The sequence below is a fragment of the Astyanax mexicanus genome, chromosome 7, assembly GCF_023375975.1.
Source record: "Astyanax mexicanus isolate ESR-SI-001 chromosome 7, AstMex3_surface, whole genome shotgun sequence".
Classification (NCBI taxonomy): domain Eukaryota; kingdom Metazoa; phylum Chordata; class Actinopteri; order Characiformes; family Acestrorhamphidae; genus Astyanax; species Astyanax mexicanus.
Genome location: NC_064414.1, coordinates 10,436,590 through 10,464,436, shown reverse-complemented (window position 1 = coordinate 10,464,436; position 27,847 = coordinate 10,436,590). Strand labels below are relative to the sequence as shown.

General features: G+C 38.9%; 1 protein-coding gene across 5 annotated transcripts in view; it reads left to right on the top strand.

The window, feature by feature from the left end:
• Positions 1 to 27,847, top strand: part of slc8a3 (solute carrier family 8 member 3) — a 79,452-nt gene that overhangs the window by 13,518 nt on the left and 38,087 nt on the right. For all 5 annotated transcript variants that reach the window (XM_007247573.4, XM_022685027.2, XM_007247571.4 and 2 more), the window contains exon 2: positions 24,815 to 26,684. In XM_007247573.4, coding sequence (XP_007247635.2) covers positions 24,898 to 26,684 — 1,787 coding nt within the window. In that variant the 5' untranslated portion in view covers positions 24,815 to 24,897. The remainder of the gene's footprint in view (positions 1 to 24,814; positions 26,685 to 27,847) is intronic.

The following is a 27,847-nucleotide window of genomic DNA, read 5'->3' as shown; positions in this document are numbered from 1 at the left end:
TAAACGATACATTGTGCAGCCCTAATAAGAACACTGAACTGCATTTAAAAAAATAACACAAGATTCTAGACTTTACCAGCGTCCATCACTAAACTGAAAGAACTGAGAATTATTAAGCAGTATTTTGCAACCAACACTGTGGATATCAATGGGTTATTAAATGAAAATCGTTTATTTAGATACAAAGAAAAGAAATGCAATTAAAGCCAAAGAAAACTATCTGAAAGTTCTGTTTAGATCCATTTAGGGTTGAATATGATTCAGACACTGATTTATTTGTTTTTGTGTGTATGTTCCAGAGTCAGACTTCAGGAAAGTTTTGTGTTGTTGGTTCTGAGCTGGTGGAACCGGCTGCTCTGTAGGCATATGGCCCAGAACTCGTACTGGACGTGTTGAATCAACATTGGCGGAGAGTTCCACAGCACAGTTTTCTTCACAAGACTCTTGACTGCCAGTTATAGAAGAGCAGCAGGGATCAGGCACAGAAAATAGAGAGTAATAGAGAGATAGAGTGGGATACATAGAGAGAGGGAGAGAAAGGCAGAGAGAGAGGGATATCACACAGTCAACAGTGGCCCTGTTTCTGGTGTTAGTGGTTTCTGGCTAACAGGGTTGTTACTTTGTAAATAACATGAAATTATTCTCAACTTCGAGTTCAAACAGTTTGACACATGAAACTGACTCGCACATGTTTCAAATACTCACACATTATTTAAACTGCCAATAAAAACAGAAGTATTTACTCAGTGGGAAATCCTTATGGCCTTCTGGGCATTCCGAAATGTCCAGATCATTTGTAGAAATTAAAGAAGACGTATTTTTTTAAATATTAACCCTACCCACTATTACACTTAAAGATCCGCCATTTTGGACATTTTGGTTGAGACCTCGGTCAGTACAAATCAGGTTTAGCCAACAGACTTCGTCTGAGGGAGGGATCTGTGGCAAGTCAGCAGGTGAGGGAGATGTAAGTACTTTAAAAGGTTAGTTTTCTGCTTTTATCGCAGTTAAGCATGAACTAGCTTGCTTAAGAATGTTGTAAATATTAATACATTGAAACATTGGTCTCTAATTAATAACTAATAATGTCTTAACTGGTGTCAATTAATAATTAGTCAATAATTATTAGATGTTCTTTGGTTTATACTATTAATTAATGTACCCTTATATGTAAAGTGTTACCAAATAATTTATTTTATTATAGTCTGAATATGACATTATCATTTTTATTAGTACCTTTTTCCTTTAAATTTCTCAGAAGAAGCACAGACTCTGACTGATTCACACAGAGAAAATCAGGCGTAAGTTTAATTCAAAACGCCATTAACTGAGTACTTACGCAACCACGTGTAAATATCACTCCTAGCACTTAAAAACACGCTGTTAAAACGGTGGCTGGTGTTTCTTTTAGCAGTGGGTGAACCCAGGCATGAGGAAGCTCTAAGGCAGGAGCGCGTGAGTCACTGCCGGTGCTGGCGTTTCAGAATGACAGGATTCGTCTGGTTTAGATCGGTTCTCCTCCTGCATCTGAGGAGAGCAGAAGCTGAAGGAGACAGTGAGGATGGCGTCTTATCAAACTGTGTGATTCTTGTTCCTGAACTGGGGAAAACTGCCTGCCCATCCCTGCACAACTTTCAATTAGTGTCCCAGTTCAGCAATGACTGTGGATACATTATATAAGCTAACAGTAAAATTAGCAGCAGCTAACAGTAATGTTTTAATGCAAGCTAATAGTAGGCCTAATGTGAATGCCTGCTAACAGTCGCATTAATGGCAGCTAATACTATTGTTAATGCCAGCTAAAAGCAATACTAATGTTAGAGATGAACGATGATTTTGGAATTATATCATTATGTCTAGATCTTTCAAACCATAAACAATACTTGGTGAGGTGTATGTGGAGTGAGGGTCTGTATATAGTGAGGTGAACAGGTGAATTCAATACTCAGGTGATTTACTTCCTGATAGTGTAATGTGCTGTGTCATGTGATAGCGTAATGGAGTGATGTCAGTGTGAGTGCATTCTGGGTATTGTAGTCCGTAGGCTGGAGATCGCAGGCGTGACACTATAGTTTTATTTAACATGTTTATTAAAACCAACTTTGTTTTTAAAGCTGTGATCAGCTCAAAAAACAAATAAATGTGAAACCAAAAAATGTGAGAACTAATTTCTTAGGAGAAACCTAATAATTTATTGTTTGCATGCAGTTAGTTTAAAGCTAAACTGTAAGGTATATACATTTAACAAAAATTATTTTAAAGTTATACTGGGGTGTCTAGTCTCTTTAAGTTATAAATGTCTATATTGGCATCCCCACATTGGTGCATCTCTAGTTAAAGTGAATAAATTATTGCAGTTAAGCCAAGTGGTAAAAAACATTAAATTTAACATTGAAACTTAAAATACAGAATATTGCGTTTCACATCAATTATGAGATGCCCAACGGTGTTATCGTACAACTCATCTTTTGTTCATATCATACAAGCCTAGTTATTAATGTTTATTTCTATATTAGTGTCCGTCTGATTTAGGGGTGGGAGAATATATCAATAATGTGATGTATCGCATTGTTTTGTGCGTATCGACACCTAGCATCAAATGTGGCAGTAGCATCTAATTTTATTGAAACATAGGTGCTCTAAACTCTAGACTTATCCCCCATTTTACTTACGTTACATTGGTTTTTACATTGTGTGAAACTGACACCAATAAATCCAAATCCTTATTTAGGAAAATGTTATCCTCTTTAGTAACACAGATTGTAGAGAAAGTATTGTAGAAAATTGTCATGTGATTTGTTGAGTATTGCAGAATCACAGTATAGTGAAATCATCGTTATTGTAGGAAACGTATCATGATAATATTGTATTGTGAGATGCCTTGTGGTTCCCACAGTTAGTCTGCTGCTGTATGATAGAGTATCAAGCGAGCTAGAGACAGAGACAGTGACACTTTTTTATCAGTGATAAAATTCTTGCATCCGGACTGCAATTGAAAAAACAGGAGGACCAGCGAGATTTTTGGCTTTCTCGATCACGTGACATCGCGTTCAGTAGCTCCTTCATTTCCACTCGCTGTTGTGTTTACGTGGATCTCCGTGGAAACGCACCCCCAAGGTGTAATTATGGTCTGTAGCAGTGGACAAATAGCTATTTTATTAAACGCGAGGGGATGAAACTCAGAGATGTGACTCCGGACGGGAATAAAATTTCAGAGTTCAGCGACAAACAGTAGGTAATTCAGCCTGAAATTTTCTCAGAGGACCCCTAAGAAAAACAAATACACGGTCGTTCCGGACGGGAATAAAATCACAGAGGACCACGAATAAGAGAGAAAATTACTCCAGGACCCCCTGAGAAACTAATCCCGTCAGGAAAGGGCTTAAGAGAATATTTATTATTATATGTTTATACTTTAAAAAATGTCCAAGATTTTTTGCAGGAAATTAAAATTACGCTTCAGTAGCTTTTTAAACATCCACTGAGGTTTTGTGTGTGTGTGTGTAACTGTTGCTCTCTTGGACTTTGTAACTCTCTCTGTCTCACACACTGTGAGAACATCCTCTCTCTCGCTTTCTCTCTCTCTCTCACTGTGAGATCATCCTCTCTATCTATCTTATTATCTGACTGTGGGAAGGTCTTTCCCTCTTTCTGAATGTCTCTCTCACATTGTGAGAAAATCCAGTACCAGACAGAATTTAGACACATTTTCTAAATCGGTGTTTTACTTTATTTCTTTATTTAATTTATTTAAAAATATTAAAGACATGAAAACAATGAAGGAATATATATGAAATTATGTAGTAAACAGTAAAAAAGTTAGTCCTCCACAATCCCCTGATCTAAACCTGATGAACTGAGATGGTGATTTGAGGTGATTTAATTGGGATGAGCTGGAGCTCCACAGTGTGAAGAAAAAGCAGCAACTATTGTTCAGCACCTCCAGAAACTCCTTCCTTCAAGACGCTGAGAAAACTATTCCAGGTGACTCTATCTAATGAAGACACTGAGATTAAAATACCAAGAGTGTGCAGATCTGAACTCAAAGATAAATGTGCTATTTAAAAGAATCTATAAGTATAAAACATATTCTGGTTTATTTAATCCTTTTTGTTTACTAAGTAATACCGCATGTGTTCCTGTATATATTTAATATAGTCTTCAGTATTAAATTTATAATGTAAAAAATCGTAAAAAGAAGGAAAACACATTGAAGGAGAAGAGGTGTGTCCAAACCTTTGATTGGTGCTGTTTCTCTCTCTCTCCTGCTCTCGCCCATTCTCTCTCTCTCTTTCTGAATGTTTCTGTCTCAGTCAAAAAAAGGGAGAGAGGAATTCAAAAAGAAGGAAAGACATTCCCACAGTCAGAGAATGAGAGAGATATTTTCTCACTGTCTCCCTCTCTCTTTCTCTGTCAGTCTCTCTCTCTCTCTCTTAGAATGTCTCTCTCTCTCTCTCTCTCTCTCTCCCTCTCCCCTGCTCTATTTTTAGCGCATTACTTATTCATGGGGGCTTCGTGCTGAAGCACAGTGTGGAAATGCGAATGTGTGTGTGGAGTGAATGTGTGTGTGTATGTGTGTGTGTGTGAATGTGTGAATGTATCAGTGTGTGAATGTGTGTGAATGTGTGTGTGTGTGTGTGTGAATGTGTCTGTGTGTCGGGTTCTACAGAGCCCTGTGGGTGTGTTTGGAATAATGCATGTGGTGTTTCTCGTGTCGTGGGCTGTGGGCTCTAAGAATCCACACTGGACACACACACACATACCCACACACACACACACACACACTCTCTGCAGAGACTTTGATGTGTTTTTCTGTACTCAGACAGCCCTCAGTGGGAATACTCTGTGGTAGTATTAATCTGAGTTATTTATGAACATTCTGATAAGGGTTCCAGACTCATTACAGAGCCGGCTGATTTACTGATGCCTCATTTATACAATACTAAATTAGTTTGATTCTAATTTATGTAGAATTCAGAGCAAAGATCATGGAGAATCTCACAGCTCTAAAGAGTAAAAGTAAGGGATTTGTAAACATTATTAAAGACAGGACTGTCAGGACACGGTGCTTTGTCCAGGTGTTTGCCTTATCCAAGTATATGAATTTGTGAGATTGTTTGCTTGATTTCAGTTGAGTTATCTGCCACTTCCCAGAAGGTGGGCCAGAGATCAGTTCAGTTGTTTTATTTGGCACATGATCACAAAAGTCTCTTCATTATAAAAAGTAATGATTCACCTGAAATCTAATCGTCAATTTAGGAGATATTTACACAAAAATGTCTAAAATAAATGTAAAAAAAATCTGATTTAACTAATTTAAATGCAGTCAACTAATCTAATTAACTAGATGTTTTGGGGATGAGGCAGATCAGCAGAGTAACGTATAATACATTGTGATCTACTGGACAAAAGTGATTATTAATTTGGAAAACAGCAGACAGTTCTACAGAATCATTGGCAGGAGTATATCAAATAATTTGCTCTAGGATTAAAATGAATGAGAAATGGCTTCTGTGATGGACTCAAGTGTCTAGATGCTGCGCAAGTTCAACAAATAGCTTCAAGAAGTTCAATTCTGATCTGAGAAATTCTCCAAAGTAACTGAGATAAACTGTAATGCTGGCACTTATTTTTACTACATTCTATATTTTATGTTATATTGTTGTAATTACTTTTTAAAATTCTTGTAAGCAAAACCATATTATATTAATTATGATTCCTATGATTCTTTTATTAAAACCAATAGAAGAGTTAAATATCTAAGGGGGTGGATACTTTTTATAGGCACTGTTTTTAGTGGTTACTAGCGTGTTCCTTTGATGTACTAGGTGGTTCCTTGGGTTTTTCTAAATGGTTACTGTGGTGTTACGTTGTTGTTCCAGGTGGTTTCTAGGGTAGGGCTGCGAGTGGTTACTAGCGTGTTCCTTTGATGCTTCAGGTGTTCCTTAAGATTTGCTAAATGGTTACTGGGGTGTCTAGGTGGTTTCTAGGGTAGTCGACTAATCTGCTGATTATGTTTTTTGATTAGTCAATTAGTCAATTAGCCCTTCACCTTCACATCTAAACATGGGATTTAAAAGGCATCTTAACGTCTAAATGTTGTTTAAATGTGGAAAGTACTGATTATTGTAATCAGTACTGAGAGTACTTTTGGAGACACAGACTAAGTTGAGTGTAACCTGTGTGACCCATCTCCTACTGCAAGTTGTGTAATGTGGTACTGTTACAAATAACGATTAGTCGACAATGAAATTTGTAGTCGACAATTTTAAATAATCGACATTGTCGATTATATTGACTAATCGTTGCAGCCCTCTTCTAGGGTTTTGCTGGTTGGTTACTGGGGTGTTCCTTTGATGTTTCAGGTTGTTGCTTAGACGTTCCAGGTGGTTTCTAGGGTTTTGCTAGGTGGTTACTCTGGTGTCCCTTTGCTGTTCCAGGTGGTTTGTGTGATAACTCAATGTGGTTGCTGTGCGGCTGTCAGTTATCAGTAACCTCACACCCCCAGAGTGGGCTGGGCGTACGGCCGGGCTGCTTTAATAATAACATCGTATTTCTTTTCTTATTCAAGGTATTCTGAGCCCAGAAGGGCAGCGACAGTTCACCTCTGAAAATTAAAGTCTGCCTGAGAGCAGAACGTTTCATATCTAGCACAGGAACGATGGGCGGTGACCTCCTGACCTCCTGTCTACATCACGGCCAATCTCAGAGCAGCGGGTAGTTTCTAATAACATAATTTAAATTTACTTTGAACTTTTATTAACGTTTACGTACTTTTACCTTTCTGTCTCTCCGTCTGTCTTTATGTCTGTCTGTTTGTTTATCAATTTGTCTGTGTATGTACACTCATCATCAAAAACATAGTTGTGTCCAGAAGGAAGCAATACTTTGGATTGCTATACTATTCAGGAGGAAGATAAAGGTTGCGAGGAACAGTACATGCTTAGCATTGAGTTGTAGAGATTCCTAATGGTGCCCATCGATAATCTATCCCAGACAGTTTGAACATTCTAGCATATTTCCTACAGATTTTGCAGTAGGGGTGTGTTGATAGCTCGTCCATTATCATCCCACACATTTTTAAACAGGGGTAATCCAGTGATGTGTCTGCATTTACATTTATATTAGAGTAACACTGAAGTTTCTTATTTAGTGTTTCTATTTTTTCCCTACTTTGTAAATAAATACTGAAGTCATCAAGACTATATAGGAACACATAAGGAATCATGTAGCAACTTAAAAGTGTTAAACATCCCAAAATACTCTGTATAGCATTTAGGTGGCTCTTTCCTGGGAAGCTGTTAGCTTACAGTTTCTGAGGCTTGCTAACTCTGATAAACCTATCCTGTACAACAGAGGAAACTCTTGTTTCCTGGGGTGGTCCTGGTGAGAGCCAGTTTCATCATAAGAATTTTGATGGTGTTTGCGACTGCACTTGAGGATACTTTCAAAGTTTTTGATGGATTGGCCTTTATTTCTTAAAGTAATTTTCTTCACTCGCCATAATATATATTAGAACATTACTTAAATAGAGCTATTCACTGTATACCAACTCAACCTCTTCACTACTCTTCACAACTCTTGATAAGTTCAGCAAGTTAACTGAAAGCCTGAATTCCAGGTGACTCTACCTCATAAAGCCTTCTGAGAAAATGCAGCCAAGAGGTGCAAAACTGTCATCAAAGCAAGAGGTGCTACTTTCAAGAACCTTTTTTTAACACTATTTTGTTTACTGAATAATTAAATATATTTTGTTTATAATTTGAATGAAGCTGAAATGCAAAAGATGATGTGAAAAACTTTCAACTCCAGAAAAAAGTAGCAACAAAGAAAGAGATAAAATGAGAAAATATGAGTAGTACTTGGAGTTCTTGAGCCGTAGCACATGAAGAACACGTGAAGAACATTCTTGTGTCTGAGTGCAGCTCAACCATTACATTAAGTGAGTATATTTATCTATTTATTATTTTCTAATTTTTAGAAAGCAGTACTGCCAATATTTTTTTGTGAAGAGGGGGTTGATTTAAACCCTATAAGGGGCTAGTAGAACTTCCACTTTAAATTAATTGTGAATGTTGTGAATCCACACTGCTCAGTAAACTGGGAAACCTGGTGTAGTGACGCTTTACGTTACTTTTGAAGGGAGTAATCTGGTGAATTATGGGATGTACACAGCTTTCTGTTTTAGTACGCTGGTGTGATGGAGTGTTTTGGCACACTCGGACGCTGTGTCGCTCTCATTGTGAGCGATGCGGCTCATTGGTGGTCCTGAGAGGACGGATCAGTGTGTGGTAATTACAGCCAGTTAACGCCACATTACACACAGATTTAGCATGCATCGCGCCCGGTTCTGTACTTAGATGGATTTGAGTGCTCAATCCCTGCTGTAGTTTAACCTGAGACTAAATCTCAGACTGAGTTCCTCATAAACCAGCGGAGAATCTGGATTATTTGAGCTCGGTCTTCAGTTCAGAACACAAGTGTCAAAATTGGATCAAAAAAGAAGTTAACACACCTGTACCACAATGATTATTCCTGCTAGCAAGGCTATATAATTCTAGTAATATGTTAGCACAAAGCTAGGAGCTGAACATGTTTTGTATTCTAGATTATTAAAAAAACCTTCAGAACTATCTTAAGGGTAAAGGCCCTTTTAAACCACGATATTTAACATAGTTAAAGACCTTAATTCTATCCTATTTATCCTCCACACCTGCCCACTGCCAATCCCCCAGTCTCATTTCCCAGCTATAAAACAAAAAAAAGGGCTGCATCCATGGAAGAGCAAGCAAACTACCTTAGCAAAAGCAGCATTACGTTCTACACAGCCTACAAAGCCACGGCATCTGTCTAAAAAGCTCTAAGACAAAGTAAAATGAGAGTAAAGCCGTTATGAGTGTCTGGATGGAACTGCTGCACCATTTAATGAGACACAAACCTGAAAGCTGTTGAATAAACAGCTATGTTGGCTCCTTTTCTTCTATTCTACCTTAAGTGTTCTAAAATCAGCTTTTCTAAAATTAGTGCTCACCAGCTGCTTATTTGATTTTTCTTTTCCACTTTAAATAGTGAAGGAGTTTAATTCAAGTGCTACAACTTGGTTTCTTACCGCTACAGTTGTTCCACCTCAGATTGTAGATCTGCGTCTGATCCCCATTCGCATGATTCTGGATCATTTTAAAAATGAAGTTTTTGTCTGCGATTTGACCTGCTGTCATAATAAATGCCATTTAAGATTAATGAAAACTAAGCTTATTAAAAAACGCCTTCCAAGGTGAATATGTTTGAAAAACTCCACTGCCAGCAAAGCCGTGTGGACTGCGTAAACGCAGTTTTATGAAAACTTCACAAACAGTGAGTCTGTGCATGTCTATTTTGTTGACATTAGCTTAGGTTGATTAGAATGAAACATGGACAAAGCCTTGATTTTTTTTTTTCATTTTATCTGAGATTTGTGGATTAATAACATGTTTACAGTTTACCGTATTTTACAGACTATAATGCACATTGTATTATGAGGCACACTATAAATGAACATCTATTTTCTGGTCTATTTTTATACATACGGCACACCAGATTATAAGGTGCATTTTAAGCAACACTAGTAAGGAACAAACGTGTTGCCATGTTTCCCTTCTAATGAGAAACCTGGGAGAAACGCCTAAGTAAACAAAACTGTAATCCTTAAAAAAACATTTCCTTTCAAAGTCAAACGAGCAATGGATGTTTATCTACACAGATTTCTTTCCTGAAATTCCTGAAAAATTAATTTGGTTGAGTAAAACGCTTCTATTTATTTACAGTAAGATTAGATTTCCAGTATTTTAAACAGTGTGGTTAGCAGCAGTGCTAGCTGTGGTAAGCAGAACCCTGAGTCTTCCAGTAAGCCAGGGCGCTATTAACTAATTGTCCCACAGTTTGTTTTAACAGGGTAATACTCACCTCTGTATGACAAAAGAGCTAGCACTGTGGTTAGCGGCTAATACTGCTCCAGCCTCAATAATGGAGAAACTTCACTGAACCCCCTTTATAATGCTGTACTTCAGTGGAGTAGCTTTGCAACCTGACTGGTAGAAATCATACATACAGGTAAGGTGCACCGGATTATAAGGCTCACTGTCTAATTTTTGGGAAAGTTAAAGGATTTTAAATATGCCTTATAGTGCGAAAAAAACGGAATTGAATTCTACTCTCACATTACAAAACGCCTGTTCGTTCTCATCTTCAGTGCGTGTTTCAATGTTATTTTGTAGGAGGTACCTTACTTACCTTACTTGGGCTGGCATGGTAAATTTGTTTCTGTTTTCTCTGAGATTTGTGGATTAATAACATGTTTACAGCTTACTGTATTTTACAGACTATAAGGCACACTGTATTATAAGGCACACTATCAATTACTGTCTATTTTCTGGTCTATTTTTATACATATGTCGCACCAGATTATAAGTTGCATTTTAAGCGACACTAGTAAGGAACAACAGTGTTGCCATGTTTACCTTCTAATGAGAAACCTGAGAGAAACGCCTAAGTAAAAAAAAATATAAGGCTTATAAGGCTCGCTGTCGAATTTATGGGAAAATTAAAGGATTTTAAATGTGCTTTATAGTGCGAAAAAAAAAACGGGATTGAATTTAACTCTCACATTACAGAACGCCTGTGCATTCTCAAGTCTGGGCCAACTGTTTTTAAATACTATATTTATGGTCGACATTGTCCAATTTGTTGACTAATCCTTGCAGCCTTAGTTAGAGACAGTCTGTGTTTAACAGTGAGAGTAAGGACAGTCCTGTATTATAATGGAGCTCAAGGAAAAACGGGATGCTTCCCTCCTTCCATCTCATGCTTTTATTTCTGAAAGAAAGGAAGAGGATAATAATATCATCCTCCACTTCAGGGCAGCTTTAGTAGTCCTATTTTACCACAAACACACACGCTCACAGTGGTGGTGAATAGAACTAAACATCTGAATCTCTAAAAGCTGCCTGACAGAAAGCTTTTACACTTTTTTACACAATTTTCATTCAGAGATCATTTATGACATAATCCATCCCTAATAGCAATGTTAATGTGGCCTGAACTTGGACCATATCTGGCATGTTCTAGTGGCCAACATGCCACTTAAAGTAATGGCCTAGAAGTGGGCCAGGTGCGGTTGCCAGACATTTGAAACTAGATCTAGTTGCCTGGTTGAGTCTAGAGTTTAAATGGTGGGTCAGTTCTGAGAGTGCAGGTTTAATAGTGGAGGAGATGCTGCCCTTTCACATCTGTAAGAGACATCTATAGTATTAAATATGGCATAGTAACTGTAATTATTGCTGTTATTTTCATAATTACTTAAATATTATTTTCTTTTTTAAGTATGTCTATTTGTGTATTGTACATATAGTGTCTCTCATTCTTTTTATTATATATCTTATTTTCACCCCCCATCATTATTGCACTGTTGTCTTCTGTCACGTATATCTACTGTGTCCTTGTTGTATTTTACATATAGTGTCTCCTATGCTTTAATATTATGTATCTATTTATGTACTTGCTGTAATTTGGGAAGGAGAGTAACATAATTTCAATTCTCTGTATGTCCTGTACATATGCAGTATTGACAATAAAACTACTTGACTTGAGTTGAAATCTGATTATTCACATCAATATTCAGTGATAAACTGCAATTAATGACATATTCTCTAATTCTTAGCTTAGACTTAAGCTTTTAACACTAATTGTTTAAATACATTCTGTGCACAGAAACATTAGCTTACATATAGCAATGTTTCCATTAAGACTCTTAAACAATCTCGTAATTCAGATTATCAAGTGATGTTGAGAAGAAAATATTAAAAGAATGACATATTTATAAGGTTCTGAACATGTTTTTGCACCACAGAATCTAATAGAGGCATTTGTTTGAAAACCCCATTTATTCTATTGAAAAATCAGCCTAGACACAGCACACCTGCGTAGCTAAGATAGGTATGAAGATCTGACGATTGACTGTTGTCAGGGTTTAAACCAGTCAGTTGCGCACCTGTGTTTTACACCAACAAGATAGCAATATGGCAGAACACATATTTTTCCTGAACACACCTGACCTCACTTCCAGACCACCACACCCATCAGTATAGATATATTTGTAAGCTCTGTTGCTACTTTAGTGGAGCAGGCCAAAGCTGTGAAAATAGACTGTTCGCGGGGTGTAAGATAGCAATGAGCATCACATATGTGTGTGTGTGTGTGTGTGTTTGGTCTTTCAGTCTGGTAATTTCTGCTCTGTGGATGATGTTGCTGTTCTATTGCTTCAGACTGTGATTCACTCTGTACTAAACCCCTCAGGATCACTGCATCTTGAAAGTGTCGGGGGTTAAAGACTGGCTGACGTTATTTTACACAGGAATTATTTTATGTTTGTTGCATCAGGTGAGCCCTGTGCTTCCTCAGAACTCTGCCTGGACTGTCTCTGATTGGTCAGGATGCTCACACCACACAAGAGGCACATTTGTCTATTAAAACCGCTCTGTTCATAACAAGAAAGCATAATGACCCACAAGAAAAAAAAAGATTTATTAATTCAGCTATATTACTATTTATATAACTGATTTTCTGCATCAGGCACCTGATGGTGTTTTGTTTTTTGCCAAATCGTGTTGCATTTGATATTAATGTGTTTATATAATGTTTATAGTTTAAACATATACATATATATTTTTTTCCACTTATTATTTTATGACTCTAGCTGCTTTTATATTGAACATGAAAATTCGCCACTGCACACTCAAAACATTTTTGATTTTAAAGGGGAAGCATGGGTCATAAAAAAGTGGCGCTGTGACATTAAATACGGTTTCAGATGCACAGAATCGTACGGCCAATCACAGAGCGGCAAACTGATGGTCCCTTAAGAGAGCCTCCCACTTTTGCTGTTACTCCCACTACTACTGCCTACTGGACTACTGCCTTCCCTTAAGAAGGTCTGAGGACCCACTGGTTGAGAAACTCTGAGCTAGAGACATGCCTAATTGTAAAAGTACTGTACTACCCATGTGCTGCTTCAGTTTTGGTGAAGCTCAGATTTGCATATTTGCCTCTAACAGATTCTGCCTCTTTAAAAAGCTCTCTATTTAAAAGTTTTTGAATATTTCTAGAACATGTGCTCTAAACCCTGCCCACACAAATCCAGATATTTAAAAAAAAAACTTTTTGACTCTATTTTTAAAAATATCTTCGTCTACACAAGAAGCAGTTTTTAAAAATATTCCTGTCCACATGGAAACGCCATACCACTCAAAAACACTGACAGGAATAGTAAAGTGTGCATGCAGTTTTTTTTGATGATCTTCACTCAAAGACACAAGGGATTCTCTAAACATTCAGAAGTTTTCTCGCCACTCCTCAGTAACAACTACTTTATTTTCAAAATTGTCCAACCAATTGTTCATCCAGGCCTGGTCCAGAATCTCTGTTTGCAGTAAGGTTTGTATCTGGACAGGAGGATCGGAAAAAACTGCATGCAGCACATTTTGGTGCCTCTGCTGTGTTCGGTAATGTGAGAGTAACTTTAAATTAAGCTGTAAACATGTTATTAATACGCAAAATGCAGAGAGAACAGAAGCAATCCATGTGCTGTCCATGTATCAGGCTCTTTCTGAAAAAGTTAAGCTAATGTAAACAAAAAGCAGACCTTCGCAGACTGGCCTTGTGGTGTGACGTCAGCGTTTTTGAGAAAGCTTCGTTTTCCCCGCCCACCTGGCTCCACTGGTAGCAGAGTTTTCAAAAATCTCCACCCTGGAATGAGTGATTTTTATAGCTCTCTGTTTGGAGTGTACCTCTTTAGACATCCCCCTGCCCCTCCAGCCAAACAAGAATTCAACTAGGTGTGCACATGCAAAACAGGGAAGATAGGACTAAGTGGTAGTGCCAAGGGGTGAAATGGAATCGGGCCCAACTCTCACTTTATTATTTATTATAACTGTATAAAACATATTACAATATCAGGATATCACACTCTTCCTAATTTAAGTAGTTTTCAGAGTTTAACTGTTTTCACTTTGTGTCTGTGAGTGAGCTGCAGTACAGTAATGAGGGGTGTGTGTGTGTGTGTGTGTATACAGAGCTCAGAGCTGATTTTAGCACTGCCGTTGTGTGCCGGACTGATTGAAACGAGGGAAATGATCTTACGGAGTGTAGCTTTAATTTCCAGCGCCGTTCTCCAGCTCTTAGCTGTAAATTGCTCATCAGAGCTGTTTCTGGTGAAAGCCGGGCTGCCGAGATCTTTCCTTCCCTCCTCACTCCGGTCTGATTCGTCTGGGGGAGTCTGGGCCTGTTGCCATGGTAACAGAGCCGAGCGTGAGGGACCTGAATATCTTTACGCCAAACTCACTGGAATCACTGTCTTAAAAATACACACACAGCGATCCACAGCAGGTGGTCTGTGTGCATGAGAGAGAGTGTGTGTAAGTGTGTGTGTGTGTGTGTGTTTAAAAGAGGTTTAAGAGAACAGCAATGTTGTATTTATGCTTTCATAAATATGTAATTTTCTATAAAAAAGTTCAAATATAATCCAAGAGACAGCAGGTGGCCACTGTGTATATGTGTGTGTGTGTGTGTGTGTGTGTGTAAGAGTGCCTGCAAAAAAAATGAATGTAAATGTATGCGTGATTTCAGCACAATCATCTCAGCTCAGGCTGTACCAACCTTTCAGTGACTTTATTAAATAAAAAACATAAATCAAATTCAAATAAAAATATCAAAACACAAATCTGTGCTCAACCAATCAGCTTAAACATCTATCACAGAGTTACACAGACAGAGGGGCTGATAGACGAACTGTGGATAGGTAGGTAGGTAGGTAGGTAGGTAGGTAGGTAGGTAGGTAGGTAGGTAGGTAGGTTGGTTGGTAGGTTGGTAGGTAGGTAGGTAGGTAGGTTGGTTGATAGGTAGGTTGGTTGGTTGGTTGGTTGCTAGGTTGGTTGTTGGTTGGTTGGTTGGTTGGTTGGTTGGTAGGTAGGTGGGTAGGTAGGTAGGTTTGTTGATAGGTAGGTTGGTTGGTTGGTAGGTTGGTAGGTTAGTTGGTTGGTTGGTTGGTTGGTTGGTAGGTAGGTTGGTTGATAGGTAGGTAGGTTGGTTGGTTGGTTGATTGGTTGGTAGGTGGGTAGGTAGGTAGACAGACAAACAGACAGATAGACCCACAGTGTAATCAATATCACAGAGTATACTAATAATAATCACTGACTGTTTCATTATGACATCACCAATATTCAGGATTAGTCTCTTACAACTATACATCTGTTTATCAGTCTACCTATCAATCTATTGCTTAGTCTCTCAGTCTCTATATCATATAAGTATCTATAAGTCTGTCTATCAATATATCAGTTTATAGTTTTATCAGTCTGCCTGACAATCTGTCTGTTTATCAATCTACCTGTCAGTCTATATATTAATTTCTCTCTATTTATATGTTGACTGATAAACAGACAGATTGTCAGGCAGACTAATAGAACAATAGACTGATAGATTGATAGACAGACTTAGAGATAGACTGATAACTAGACTGATATAGAGACTGACAGACTAAGGAATAGATTAATAGGCTGATATATAGACTCACAGACAGAGTGATGGATAGATTTTGATATTTGATATTGATCGAGCTGTGGGTGATCAGTGTTGGGTGATGTGCTGTTCTGTTTTAAGGTTCTGTTCATACGCCCACACTGCAGAGTGGAACCATGCAGAGACATTTAGAAAGATAAATGTAAATATCAAGTCTGAGGTAAAACTGTTACTGAAGTAAAAGTTGCATAAAATCCGATCTTCTTATTCTGTATGAGGCGCATTGTCATATTTTTAAAGTGTAACAAAGTGCAATTGATTTTATACTTGAAAATGTCTCAAATCAGAATCAAAAATGTCTACTAAAAGCATCTTTTTGTATTGGTGCATCACTTTTCTTAATTTAGGAAATGTATTTTTTGTCAAGAAATATTACTTAAAACAAGCAGAAATATCTGGCAATAAAATACGACACTTTCAGTAGATTTACTTATATTACTTGAAGCCATGAAAAATAGGTCAGAAATATGTTGAATATTCTTATAAAATTGCAAACAAAAATGCAAAACTCATAGTTAAACTTGATCTATGAGGATTTACCATGCTACAATTGAATTATTTGCAGTGTAATAATAGTAAAACTCACAATCAGTAACACAGTTGTTTAAAGCAGCAGTGTGTGTGTGTGTGTGTGTGTGTGTGTTTGCGATTGTACAAAGGCTTAAGAGTCCTGAGATGCTGCTGCCTCCCACCACACACACGCACACACAAATTACATAACACTCCTCTCTCTGTGCGCTCGCTGTGTCACAGAATATCAGGTTTGTTTATGCGTTAGTGTGACTGAAATGTTGCAGTAATGCATTATTATTTAAAGCGCTTTCTGTCGGCTCTGGGTTTTTCTCGCTGATTCAAGACCAAAAACCTCCTTTAATTCCCTCTTCCACTGCCGGGGTGTTAGAATAACCACAGGAAACAGGAGCATTGGACTGGGAAAATGTGATTTTGGCCAAGCCTTTGCTTTAAACTGTTTGCTGTAAAACTATACTCTTAGTTTTCTGTGTTTCATTTTACCTATTAATTGAACTCAAATCTGAATTGTGGAGTTGAATGTTCTTTTGAGTGATCTGGGTCTAGGCTGTTTGGGTGGGGCTAAACTGCTGTAGGCTGAATGGGCGGGGCTAGGTTGCTGTAGACTGACCTGGTGGGTGTCATGGTTAGTACAGAATGCAGACACGTACAGATACTGATAAAAGATTGTTTATTAAAAAATAAACAGATGTAAAACGTAGTCGGTACAGAAAAATAGGTGATCACCAATAACAGGAGCAACGTAGACAAAACCATACCATAAACGAGAGACAGTCCAGAGTTCATACACGAGATATCCAATATCAGAGGTAATTCAAGAGGCAGTAGTGAAAGCACAGTCCAGGTAATACACAGGTAATCCAATATCAGAGGCAAAGGCAATAATCGGCGTCGAGAAAACAAAGGCAAGGTCATACACGAGATAAACTGAGACAAGAGATATAGAACGCTTTGTAATGAGGAGAACCTACAATACGCAGCGTGGGTGTTTGTGTGGTGTGCTCTTTTATAGTGCCAGTAATCAGTATTCGGGACTTCCTGGAGGAAGCAGGTGAGGTGTCACGTGATCAGGTGTGTGTATGAGAACCTCCGTTAGAGCTGGGTGTGGAAGGGACAGAGGAGCTAACAGCACCAGACGTGACAGTGGGGCTAATCTTCTGGTGGCTGATTGGGTGGAGCTAAACTTCTGACAGAAGAATGAGTGGGGCTGAACTACTCTAGTCTGAATTGAACTAATAAAGGATTATCTTATTTTATCGTTGCCCCAGTATAGAGCATTGAATTTGTCCTCGGTCATAGATTGTGTTTTGGGTTATTTGGGGGCAAGTGAGCTGAACAATCGCTTTAAAGCACGAAAAGTTGTGTAATAGTGTGTGTGTGTGTGTGTGTGTGTGTGATGTTTTACATATGTGCAGAATTTGTGAATTTTGGTGTGTCTGAATGCTTGGGTGATTTTCCCTGTAGAACAGAACGTGTGTGTGTGTGTGTGTGTTGGTACACTAACATCTCTGAATCACTCTCTGTAACACACTGAGACGCTTCAGTGAGCCTGAACACCTCCTATCCACAGAGAGATAGAGAGAGAGATATGAAAAAGAGAGAAAGAGAAAAAGGGAAGCATGAAGAAAAATGAGATATAAGAGGAAAGAGAGACAGGGGGTAGAGAGGCCTGAGGTTAGTGACTCTTTAATAGTCATAAGCATCTCTCTCTTCTTTATCTCTCTCCTTCTCATAATTTTATATTTTCTGTATCTGGAAAAAGAAAGGCACAGAGACAGACACGTGGGAGATAAAGGACAGAGATAGAAGGAGAAAGGGATTAAAGAAAGACAGAAAAACTAAGGAGAAAGGTATAGAGACAAAGGATGAAGAAAAATTATTAAAGACATGGGAAAAGAAAAAGAGAGGGAGGGAAAAGGTGTGATACTGATAAAGGTGAGAGAGAGGTAAAAAGTAGAAATAAAGAAGAGGTAATGTAAACAGACAGAGGAAGAAATGAGAGATTAAAGAGATAGAAAAACAAAGGAAAGAGGTACCAAGGTAAAGGATAGAAAAACAGAATTGGAGAAATGGGAAAAGAAAGAGAGAGGGAGGGGAAAAGGTGTGATACAGATGAAGATGAGAGAGAGAGAGACAGATAAAGAAGAGGTAATGGAGACAGAGGAAGAAATGAATGATTAAAGAGAGATGGAAAATTAAGAAGAGAGGTAGAGAGAAATAAAGCAGAGAGATCCAGTATTCGAGAAATGGGAAAAGAAAGAGAGAGGGAAAGAGGTGTGATACAGATAAAGGTAAAAGAGAGAGAGGGACAGATAAAGAAGAGGTAATGGAGACAGAGAGATAAATAAGATAACAAGAAGGGATGAAGATAAAGGTGAGACAGATAAAGAGCTAAAGATGAGATGGAAAGAGTTAAATAAATTAGGAGAGAAGATGAAGGTGAACAAATGGATAAAGGATAGAGACAAAGATGGAGAGTTTAGAGAGAGAGAGAGACCAGGTAAATACAAAGAACAACTGATGAACAGACCTAAAGGAGACAGAAGGAAGACAAGAATAGCGAGAGATATAGATGTGAGCAATAAAGAAGAGAGGGAATTTTTGAGATGAGAGAGATAAATAGGAAATAATGGAGATAGATTAAACAGAGAGCAAGAGAGATAAAATATAAGAAAGAGAGAGATAAAGGAGAGAGAGGGGATGAGAAATGAGAGAGACAGAGGGAGAGAAATTAGAGAGCGAGATAAAGAGAAATTAAAGATAGAGCGATAAAAGAGAGAAAAAGGAGAGCGAGATAAAGGAGAAATAAAGCATATAGATAAAAGAGAGAGAGAGATAAAGGATGAGTGTGATGTTTCTCCAGCTGCTGCTTTTGTCACTCGTCTGATTTCCCCAAACAGTTTTTCCCTCATTAAACCAAATCAGCTTCTGTTTACTGTGTGTGTGAGATTGTGTGTGTGAGATTGTGTGTGTGTGTGTTTGTGTGTTATTAAGATTATGTTCAGCCATTCCAGTGTATTCCAGTCCAACATATTTCTACCAGCAATCAAAAATGTGGAAAGTACTGTAATACTGATACTACTGAACACGCCATGGTTGCCGTTCTGTAGTAAATAAAGTGGTTCTTTATTAAATGTTTGTGGAAACCCCTTCCAATAAATGCATTTAGCTACTTTATATTGCAACGATTGCTGATACAGATGTGCAAATGCAAACACACAGCTTGCCTAATCCTGTAGAGAAGTACTGCCGCTAGAACAGGACTTATCAGCATGCCTAATGCCAGGCGTGTAAACTAGTGAGCATTGTATAACAGTGTTTTCTGGAATGATGATGATCCAACAAGTACTTTTGGGATGAGTTGGGGTGTTAGCGATGAAGTGGGGTGCTCACAGAGCAGTGAATTGCAGTGCATCAGAATATAATATAAAGTCTGCCCCGAACAATAGAGACAGTTACTCCAACAAAAGCAGGACATACTCTTTTTAATACCCTTGATTTTAAAATAAACGATGAATAAGCAGGGTCACAATACTGTGCATATAAAACCATTCTAACATAAAGAACTACTGGATGCTTAAATGGATTACATGTAACATGGTTACAAAGTTATTCATTTACAATGAGAACTTAGACTTAAACTTATATATAAGTAGATCTAGGTAGATAAAATATAACCTAAAGATATACCTAAAGATCTAGGTAGGTGCAAAAGCTTACAGTATTCAATTAACCAATCCTGCTAACAGGCTACAAAACCTGCATACAACTAGCATAAAGTAGCTAGTTACTTGTTAAATGTTTATTTTGTGCTTACAGAGCAACATAATTATATTAGACTGTTTTACACTTTTTGCATTAATACCACAATTTAATATTTTATGGCGATGTTTACTCAAATAATATTATATTTACACACAGGTAAACCAAACGACAGAAAGAAAGTCAAAAAACAACAACTTACCGTAAAATCCATCAGTCTTTTGTCTTCATTCCCTCAGACAAATTTGGCCTGTTTGAAAATATAGTTTTTTAAGTTCTATATAATAAGTTCTTATAATAATAATAATAATAATCATGTTACATTGTTGTTGATAATATAATGTAAAATGACAATACCTACAACAATGCACTTATAAACAAAATGTAGTATAAATAAGACTAAAAAACAAGTTAAATAAACAGATGTTTTTAGTGTAGTATACATAAAAGTAGTTCTAGTGTTTTTTTTTTTTTTTGCTGTTTACATCCCGAGATGTTGGACTAGTTTAAAGCTAGTTTATCTGGTGTGAAATTGACTTGGGTTGTAGTTCAAAAAAGTAAAAAAAAAAACGGCTGCGCTCCCAAATACTTCTTACGTGCTGAATCTGCAGTAGATAATCAAAAATTGATCAGACAGTACTCGTATAATATTCAATGTATTTATTAGACTCACAGATAAAACACAAATGTTTCGGCCCTGAGGAAGGCCTAAGGTCCGAAACGTTCGTGTTTTATCTGTGAGTCTAATAAATACATTGAATATTATACGAGTGCTGTCCGATGCTCTTCAATTCTTGGGTTGTAGTGAAACATAATAACGATTAAAATCTTTTGTTGTATAGCCCACCTTCATTCACATACCGCATTCTGAAATACAAAGCTTTTAGTCGATGCTCCCAACATGCTTACAATACTAGAGATAGCATAGCGTTGTCCATGGAAAGAAATCACTCTTTTTACACAATTAACAAGCTCAAAGTAGCTCCACACTTCATTGGTAGAATTCTGAGAGCCCTGACATTTAAAACAAGACACTACAAACATTGAAAGTGCACAAGTAGTTTATTAAAAACACTGTTCATACACACAGTACCACGAGGTAGTTCTCAGTAGCGTCGCTATCACTATAAGTCAACTGACAAGCATGAGTGAATAGGTAGAATAGGGAAGCAGAGTGCAAAATTTATATTTGCTATATATAAATACTAGCATTGTTACCCTGTTGGGAGCGTCAGATAAAAATGCTGTATTTCAGAATGCTGTGTTTTAAACAGACTTTAAACTGAATATTTTTGAATATTTCTTTAGCTGAATAAAGGAGAAAAAAAAAAAAGTTCTGGTGTTGTGCACAAAGCAGCAAATGACTATTCAAAACTTATTTAGATTTACGTGGTGCTTAGAACCCTTTTTTGTTGTAGTTTGGTGTACCATGTTATGGTATGTTTCAGTCAGTGCCGTAAGTATATTGATTATATACTTATTTAATTGATTTTATTATAAAATATTTTTGAATTCTGTCGTTTTGGTGTCATACATCAGAAGCAGCTGAATGTGACGAGACTGCTTTTCTATGTAACAGACAACTGAGAACAGTGTGTGTGTGTGTGTGTGTGCAGTTCTCTGTACTGTAATAAAGGTTGTGGCATTCCCTGTAGGCTGTCCTCACACACTCTCATTTAACTCGTAATGACTGTGATTATTCTGCTGGAGTGTAAAAAAAGACCCTCAGTGCCAGTGCACCGGGCTGGAGGGGGCGTGGCTAATGCTGCAATGTACCGGACTGGAGGAGGCGTGGCTAATGCAGCCATGTGTGTCTCTGCATTTGGGGGGCTGAAGGGGCGTGGGTAATGCAACAATGCAGTGTGATGGGGACTAGTAAATTGTGCAAAATCAGATGAGCTACAGCAGAGAATCTCTGATATAGAGGAGAATACGCACTTCAGAATCTCCTCCGGCTTTGTTTTACAATCAGAGAGCACTTGGAGTGAGTTTTCTCAGCACAGAACAATATCAAATGTTTCAGTACTAAATAGATATTTTTTTAAACTTTTAAACTTAATCTAAAAGCCTGAAACGAGCTCTGGCTTTAACTCCAGTATCAGCTCACCAACCAGTCAGCTCATAGTAGCAGTTATGCAGCACTGTTACTGACTAAAACCTGTTTACTGTCAAAAGAACTAAAAGATATTGTTTTTTTTTATAGCAAAATACATTATTCTACTTTGCAAAATCCAGTGAATATCTTGGCCAAGTGGACTATTTTAATGTGAGATTTTAGCTGTTTAGCTCCATTTATCCCCTTTCATTTTGGACTCACTCACTGTAGCAGTTTACAGTAATTTCCTGATATAATGATGGAGATAAGAAGTGGGTGGGCTCTTATAAAAAAAGAAGTGGGTAGTCTCTTCATACAGTCTCCAACTCTGTAACTGTTACTGTAAGCCAGCCTAGTAAATAGAATTGGGCCAAATATCAATATCATGGTAAATCATATTGTTTTCATTTGTGATTAATAGCTATACCTGGCGTGACAGGTGTGCCATATTGTATTTAGCTAACTGTCTATCTAGCGTATCATAACATTTTTGAATATTGTTTTAGTAAAAATACTCTGAAATACTGTGATTTTATTTTAGGACCATATGAGCCAGGTGCAACTTTTAGCTGTTTGTATCACACTGTTCTCATTTCCAATTAAATAATATATACTAAAGACAGATTTAACTTCAGTCCAGGATATATGGAGTGCATTATTAGTATCATTACATGCTGGATCATTGACATCTGTTACAACCTGGTAAGTTTTTTAATTAGGGGTGTGCCATATCATATCGTATGCAGTCTTATCGTCAAATAAAATGTATTGTTCATATTGTTGAAGTAGTGTATTCTTGAAACTTAATTTTTGATTAAATGTTTTGTAATATCACCAGTATTGCAAAATATCTCTTCATCAATGAATTTGATTGTATTTAGATGGGAAGTATAAGCATATAGCATTCCGACACCCTATTGGTTAATAGGATCTAGTATAAAGATAATCTGTGCAGACACCTATGCTAAGTCCCAACTAAGCTTTTTTAATATATTTTCATTGTACTAAAATACATTCATTTTCAATGGGCATATATGCAGCTGAAAGAGGGAGCCTAGTGCATCCCAAATTTATCAACATTAATTTTAATTTTAATTTTAATAAAACATTAGTCATTATGGCTTTTAGAAAAATGTGTTTTGGGGAAGGGGGGTTGTGCATTATAGGACTTATATTATAGTGGTGTGGCCTAAGCTTTTGTTCTTAATGCCATTTTTTCCCCCTACATTCCTTTTACTTTTATACTTTACGTAGTTTTAAAACTTTTACTTAAGTGTAAAGCTTGAGCTCTGATTGGTCTAGAGGAACATATCTTCGCATAGTTGTCTCTCAGTGCTAACAGCAAAACCATCTTATATGTTGGTTGTGTCAGAGCAGCAGTGGCCGGTTCTAGCCGTGCTGCTACACAATGAAGCGTGCAGATGTGGCATTAGCATGGAGGCTAGGGCTAGTTAAGCTTACTAACAGGATTATTACAGTGTGCTTGTACAGGCGGAGGGAGCAGCCGCTTTCTTTATTCTCGGCTCTCCGCTGTGAGCTCCGGAGATGCACCATGAGACTCAGTAATGACTGTGTGTGTGCGGGCATGTGTAGGTGTGCGTGGGTGGGTGTATTCATGTCTTAATTTTGTCTTCTAGCTTCTCTCTGGAGCGGCTAAGCTTTAGTCTGTGCATGCCTTTATAATTTTATTTCTCTATATCTCTGTTTCCCTCTCTCTCTTACAGACAGACACACACAAACACACACTCCCCTCCCCTGCTATGGGTGTTTTTTGTCAGCGTGTTGTTTTGGACATTGCTGAGTGAGGCTGTGTTGTTGCTGTGTGAGGGTTTTGGGCCTTCGCCGTGATTTTAGTTCCCCAAGGCTACGTTACTGCAGGCTGTAGGTTCCTATAAACCTATCAGCCATAACCTTAAGTCCACTGTCTGGTAAAGTGAACAGCGTTAATGATGTAATTCCACTCCTGACAGGGGATGGATATATTAGGCAGCAAATGAACAGTCAGTTCTTGAGGTTGATGCCTCTGTGACGCAGGCAACATCTGCATGTGTAAGTATTTAACATAAACTGACAACCCAGCCAAAAATTGTTGGTTAGTAGAAGGTTTCTGAACAGAACAATCTGTAATTAACGTTTTTAAATGTTCTCGTAACGTTGCTGCAACAAGCTGGGAACGTTATGTGAGAAACATTCTAATAATGTTGTGATGTTTTAGAATGTTCTTGGAACATACTGGTTCCTGGTTATTTCTGTAACCGTTTTAAAACGTGGCTAAATGTTCTTTTAGCGTTCTCTGTTAGCTGGGAAGTACTAAGTATGTAAGTACTAAGTACTAAGCATGACAGTAACAGTGTGATAAATAAACAGAAAGTAAACAGTACTTATTTAGAGAGCTTAAACTATGCCGTTATATCTAGTTGTAGAAGCATCTTGTTAAGGTCAGTGCCCTGAAAAAGTTTGACTTTCCAAGAAGAAATTTTGAATCAGTGGAATGTTCCATTTTCCTTACTCCAGTCCCACTTGGTCCTGGTTTATTAAACGGTGTCCTTGCTTGACCTTTTGGTGCTACTACTGTATGTAACATTTAAAGGAAACTAAAACATGTTGAAGATCTCTGATTTAATTTGCTCATGTTGCCATTAAAAACATGACATGTAGAATGAGAAAATCCAGTTTTTCTTAGTTGTCTGCATCTCCGCAGTGTTGCGTGAAGTCCTCTATGTGTTCTTAACTGTGATTGGCTAATCTGAATCTGTGTGTTGCTACTGTTACCTGTTTTATGTAAACAGCATCTCATCATTTCTGTTTCTTCTGCAGGTGGTGAGCTTAGTGTGGAACCAAAGATCACCCAGTTCTGGATCTCAGAAGGACCTGTAGAGTGGACGGACCCTTGAGGGTGCATGGAGCGCTCAAGGACAACGCAAGCGCGGCCAGGGACTCGCACCTGCCTCTGGTTGGGCCTTGTCTCTGTGGCAGCAGCCTTTGTATGTGCAGAGGCTCGGGCTGTGCCGACCCCCGACACGCCGGCCAATGTGACTTGCACGGATGCAACGCCAAAATGCAAACCGGGTATCATCTTGCCCATATGGTACCCCGAAGATCCTTCCATGGGCGACAAGATCGCCAGGGTCATTGTGTACTTTGTAGCCATGATCTACATGTTCCTGGGGGTTTCCATCATTGCCGACCGCTTCATGGCAGCCATCGAGGTCATCACCTCTCAGGAGAAGGAAATAGTGGTCAAAAGGCCCAATGGGGAGACGACTACTACCACCATCCGGGTTTGGAATGAGACTGTGTCCAACTTGACACTAATGGCATTGGGCTCCTCTGCCCCAGAGATCATGCTGTCTGTCATTGAAGTATGCGGGCATGAATTCCACGCAGGGGAACTTGGGCCATCCACTATCGTGGGTAGCGCTGCGTTCAACATGTTCGTCATCATTGGCCTGTGTGTGTCGGTGATCCCTGACGGCGAGGTGCGCAAGGTGAAGCATCTTCGGGTCTTCTTTGTTACTGCCGCTTGGAGCGTTTTTGCATACGTTTGGCTCTACATGATCCTGGCAGTCTTCTCACCCAATGTGGTGCAGGTTTGGGAAGGCCTAGTGACGCTAGCCTTTTTCCCGATCTGCGTTCTTTTGGCCTGGGCAGCAGACCGTCGCCTGCTCTTCTACAAGTTCTCCCACAAGAAGTACAGGACTGACAAGCACCGCGGCGTCATCATTGAGACAGAAGGTGAGCGTTCCAAGGGTGGCATTGAGATGGATGGCAAGATGGTGAATTCGCACTTCATGGATGGTGCCAACAGCAATCTGATAAGCTTAATGGAAGGCAAGGAGATGGACGAGTCTCGCAGGGACATGATCCGCATCCTGAAGGACCTCAAGCAGAAGCACCCAGAGAAGGAGTTGGACCAGCTGGTGGAGATGGCCAACTACTATGCCCTTTCTCACCAGCAGAAGAGCAGAGCCTTTTACCGCATCCAGGCAACACGAATGATGACGGGTGCTGGGAACATCTTGAAAAAACATGTGGCAGAACAGGCAAAAAGAAGCGCTAGTGTTCAGGAGGTCCACGTCGAGGAGCCAGAGGACTTTGTGACGAGGATCGCATTCGAGCCTGCCACATATCAGTGCCTGGAAAACTGTGGGGCCGCCCTGATTACTGTTGTGCGCAAAGGTGGCGATGTTGCCAAGACCATCTATGTGGATTACAAGACGGAAGATGGTTCGGCTAATGCTGGCGCGGATTACGAGTTCACCGAGGGCACCGTGGTGTTTAAGCCCGGTGAGGTTATAAAGGAGATCACTATCGGCATCATCGATGATGACATCTTCGAGGAGGATGAGCACTTCTTTGTGCGCCTTAGCAACGTCCGAATCCTGGAGCTGGAGGATGAGGTGCTGTCTCCGAACAGTTTGCCCTACCCCAAGGCTGTGTTAGGATTTCCAGCGGTTGCCACAGTTACCATCCTCGATGATGACCACGCCGGCATCTTCACATTTGAAAGTGAGTCTGTTCACGTAAGCGAGAGCGTTGGCATCATGGAGGTGAAGGTGTTGAGGACATCTGGGGCTAGAGGAACTGTCATCGTACCTTTCCGAACTGTGGAGGGACTCGCCAAGGGAGGTGGAGAGGACTTTGAGGACACATACGGGGAATTGGAGTTCAAAAATGACGAGACCTGGTAAGAACTTAAGCTTCTAATATTTGTAGAAAGGTGGCTTGTGTGGATTTTTTAACACTTAAAAAGTTTGGTAACAAATGCAAAGTACAGAATGTAGGATTTAAGAGAGAGGAAGGAATGCCTAGACTGCTCAAAGGGTCCTTAAAATTGAATGAGTTGCAAAACATGTGAGTCTAGTATTACAATAGAAGCTAGCAATAATGATCAAAATCATTTGTTATCTTTATAAAACTATGCTAGTCTGTTTCTCAGTTCCTACTTTGGTACAGTAGGTAGCGCTATATGCGGTTTATTAGCGTGAAATAGCTAGCTGAATCTGCAAATTACTCTTCAACTATAGACTTTTCTGATTGAGTTTATGTAAATGTACTTTTCTGAATTGGCAACACTCCATTTAACACCCCATTAAAGAAAGAATTTGAAGCCATGACTGGTGCCTCTACTGGCAGGTTGCAGTATAATGTGTAGCGACAGGGGCGCCAAGTGGTCCAGCGGTCTAATGCGCTGCCACTATGAGCTCATGCAGCTTTGCCATCAGCTGCCGGCGCTCAGAGGGAGCACAATTGGCCTTGCTCCCTCTGGGTGGGTAGATGGCGCTCTCTCCGGATGAATCGGAACCTAGCCGCTGTGCTTTCCTCCGAGCGTGCTTGCCGCTCAGGTAATGATTAATCAGCAGCAGCTCGAAAAAAGGGGTGATTGACTTCACACGTGTCAGAGGAGGCGTGTGCTCGTCCGCATCCTCCTAAGGTTGCAGGTGCCACCGGTGATGGGGACACACAAAGAGGTGGGACAATTGGATAACCAAATTGGGAGAAAATGGGGAAAAATCAGAAATAAAATTATAATTATATAATGTGTAGCGACGTCTATCCCCTTATATTTTAATGACTCTCCAGGGTCTAGTTCCAATTCCGAGCTAATATTTCCATTTTTCTCCCCCCAGAAATCTGTTTTTTTTTTTTTTTTAATCTGGTATATCGTATACTTAGGAATTAAGTGATTGACAGGTTTGGCTAAAAGTGTCTGTCTGCAGAACCTGCATTGCTCTCTTTCTGTTTATTATATGAAGTAGCTGATTTGTAGTGGAACTTATAGGAAATGCACTTTTACTGTTGAAACTTACTGCACTTACTGGTCAAACCGAGTATCCAAGGTAAAAATCT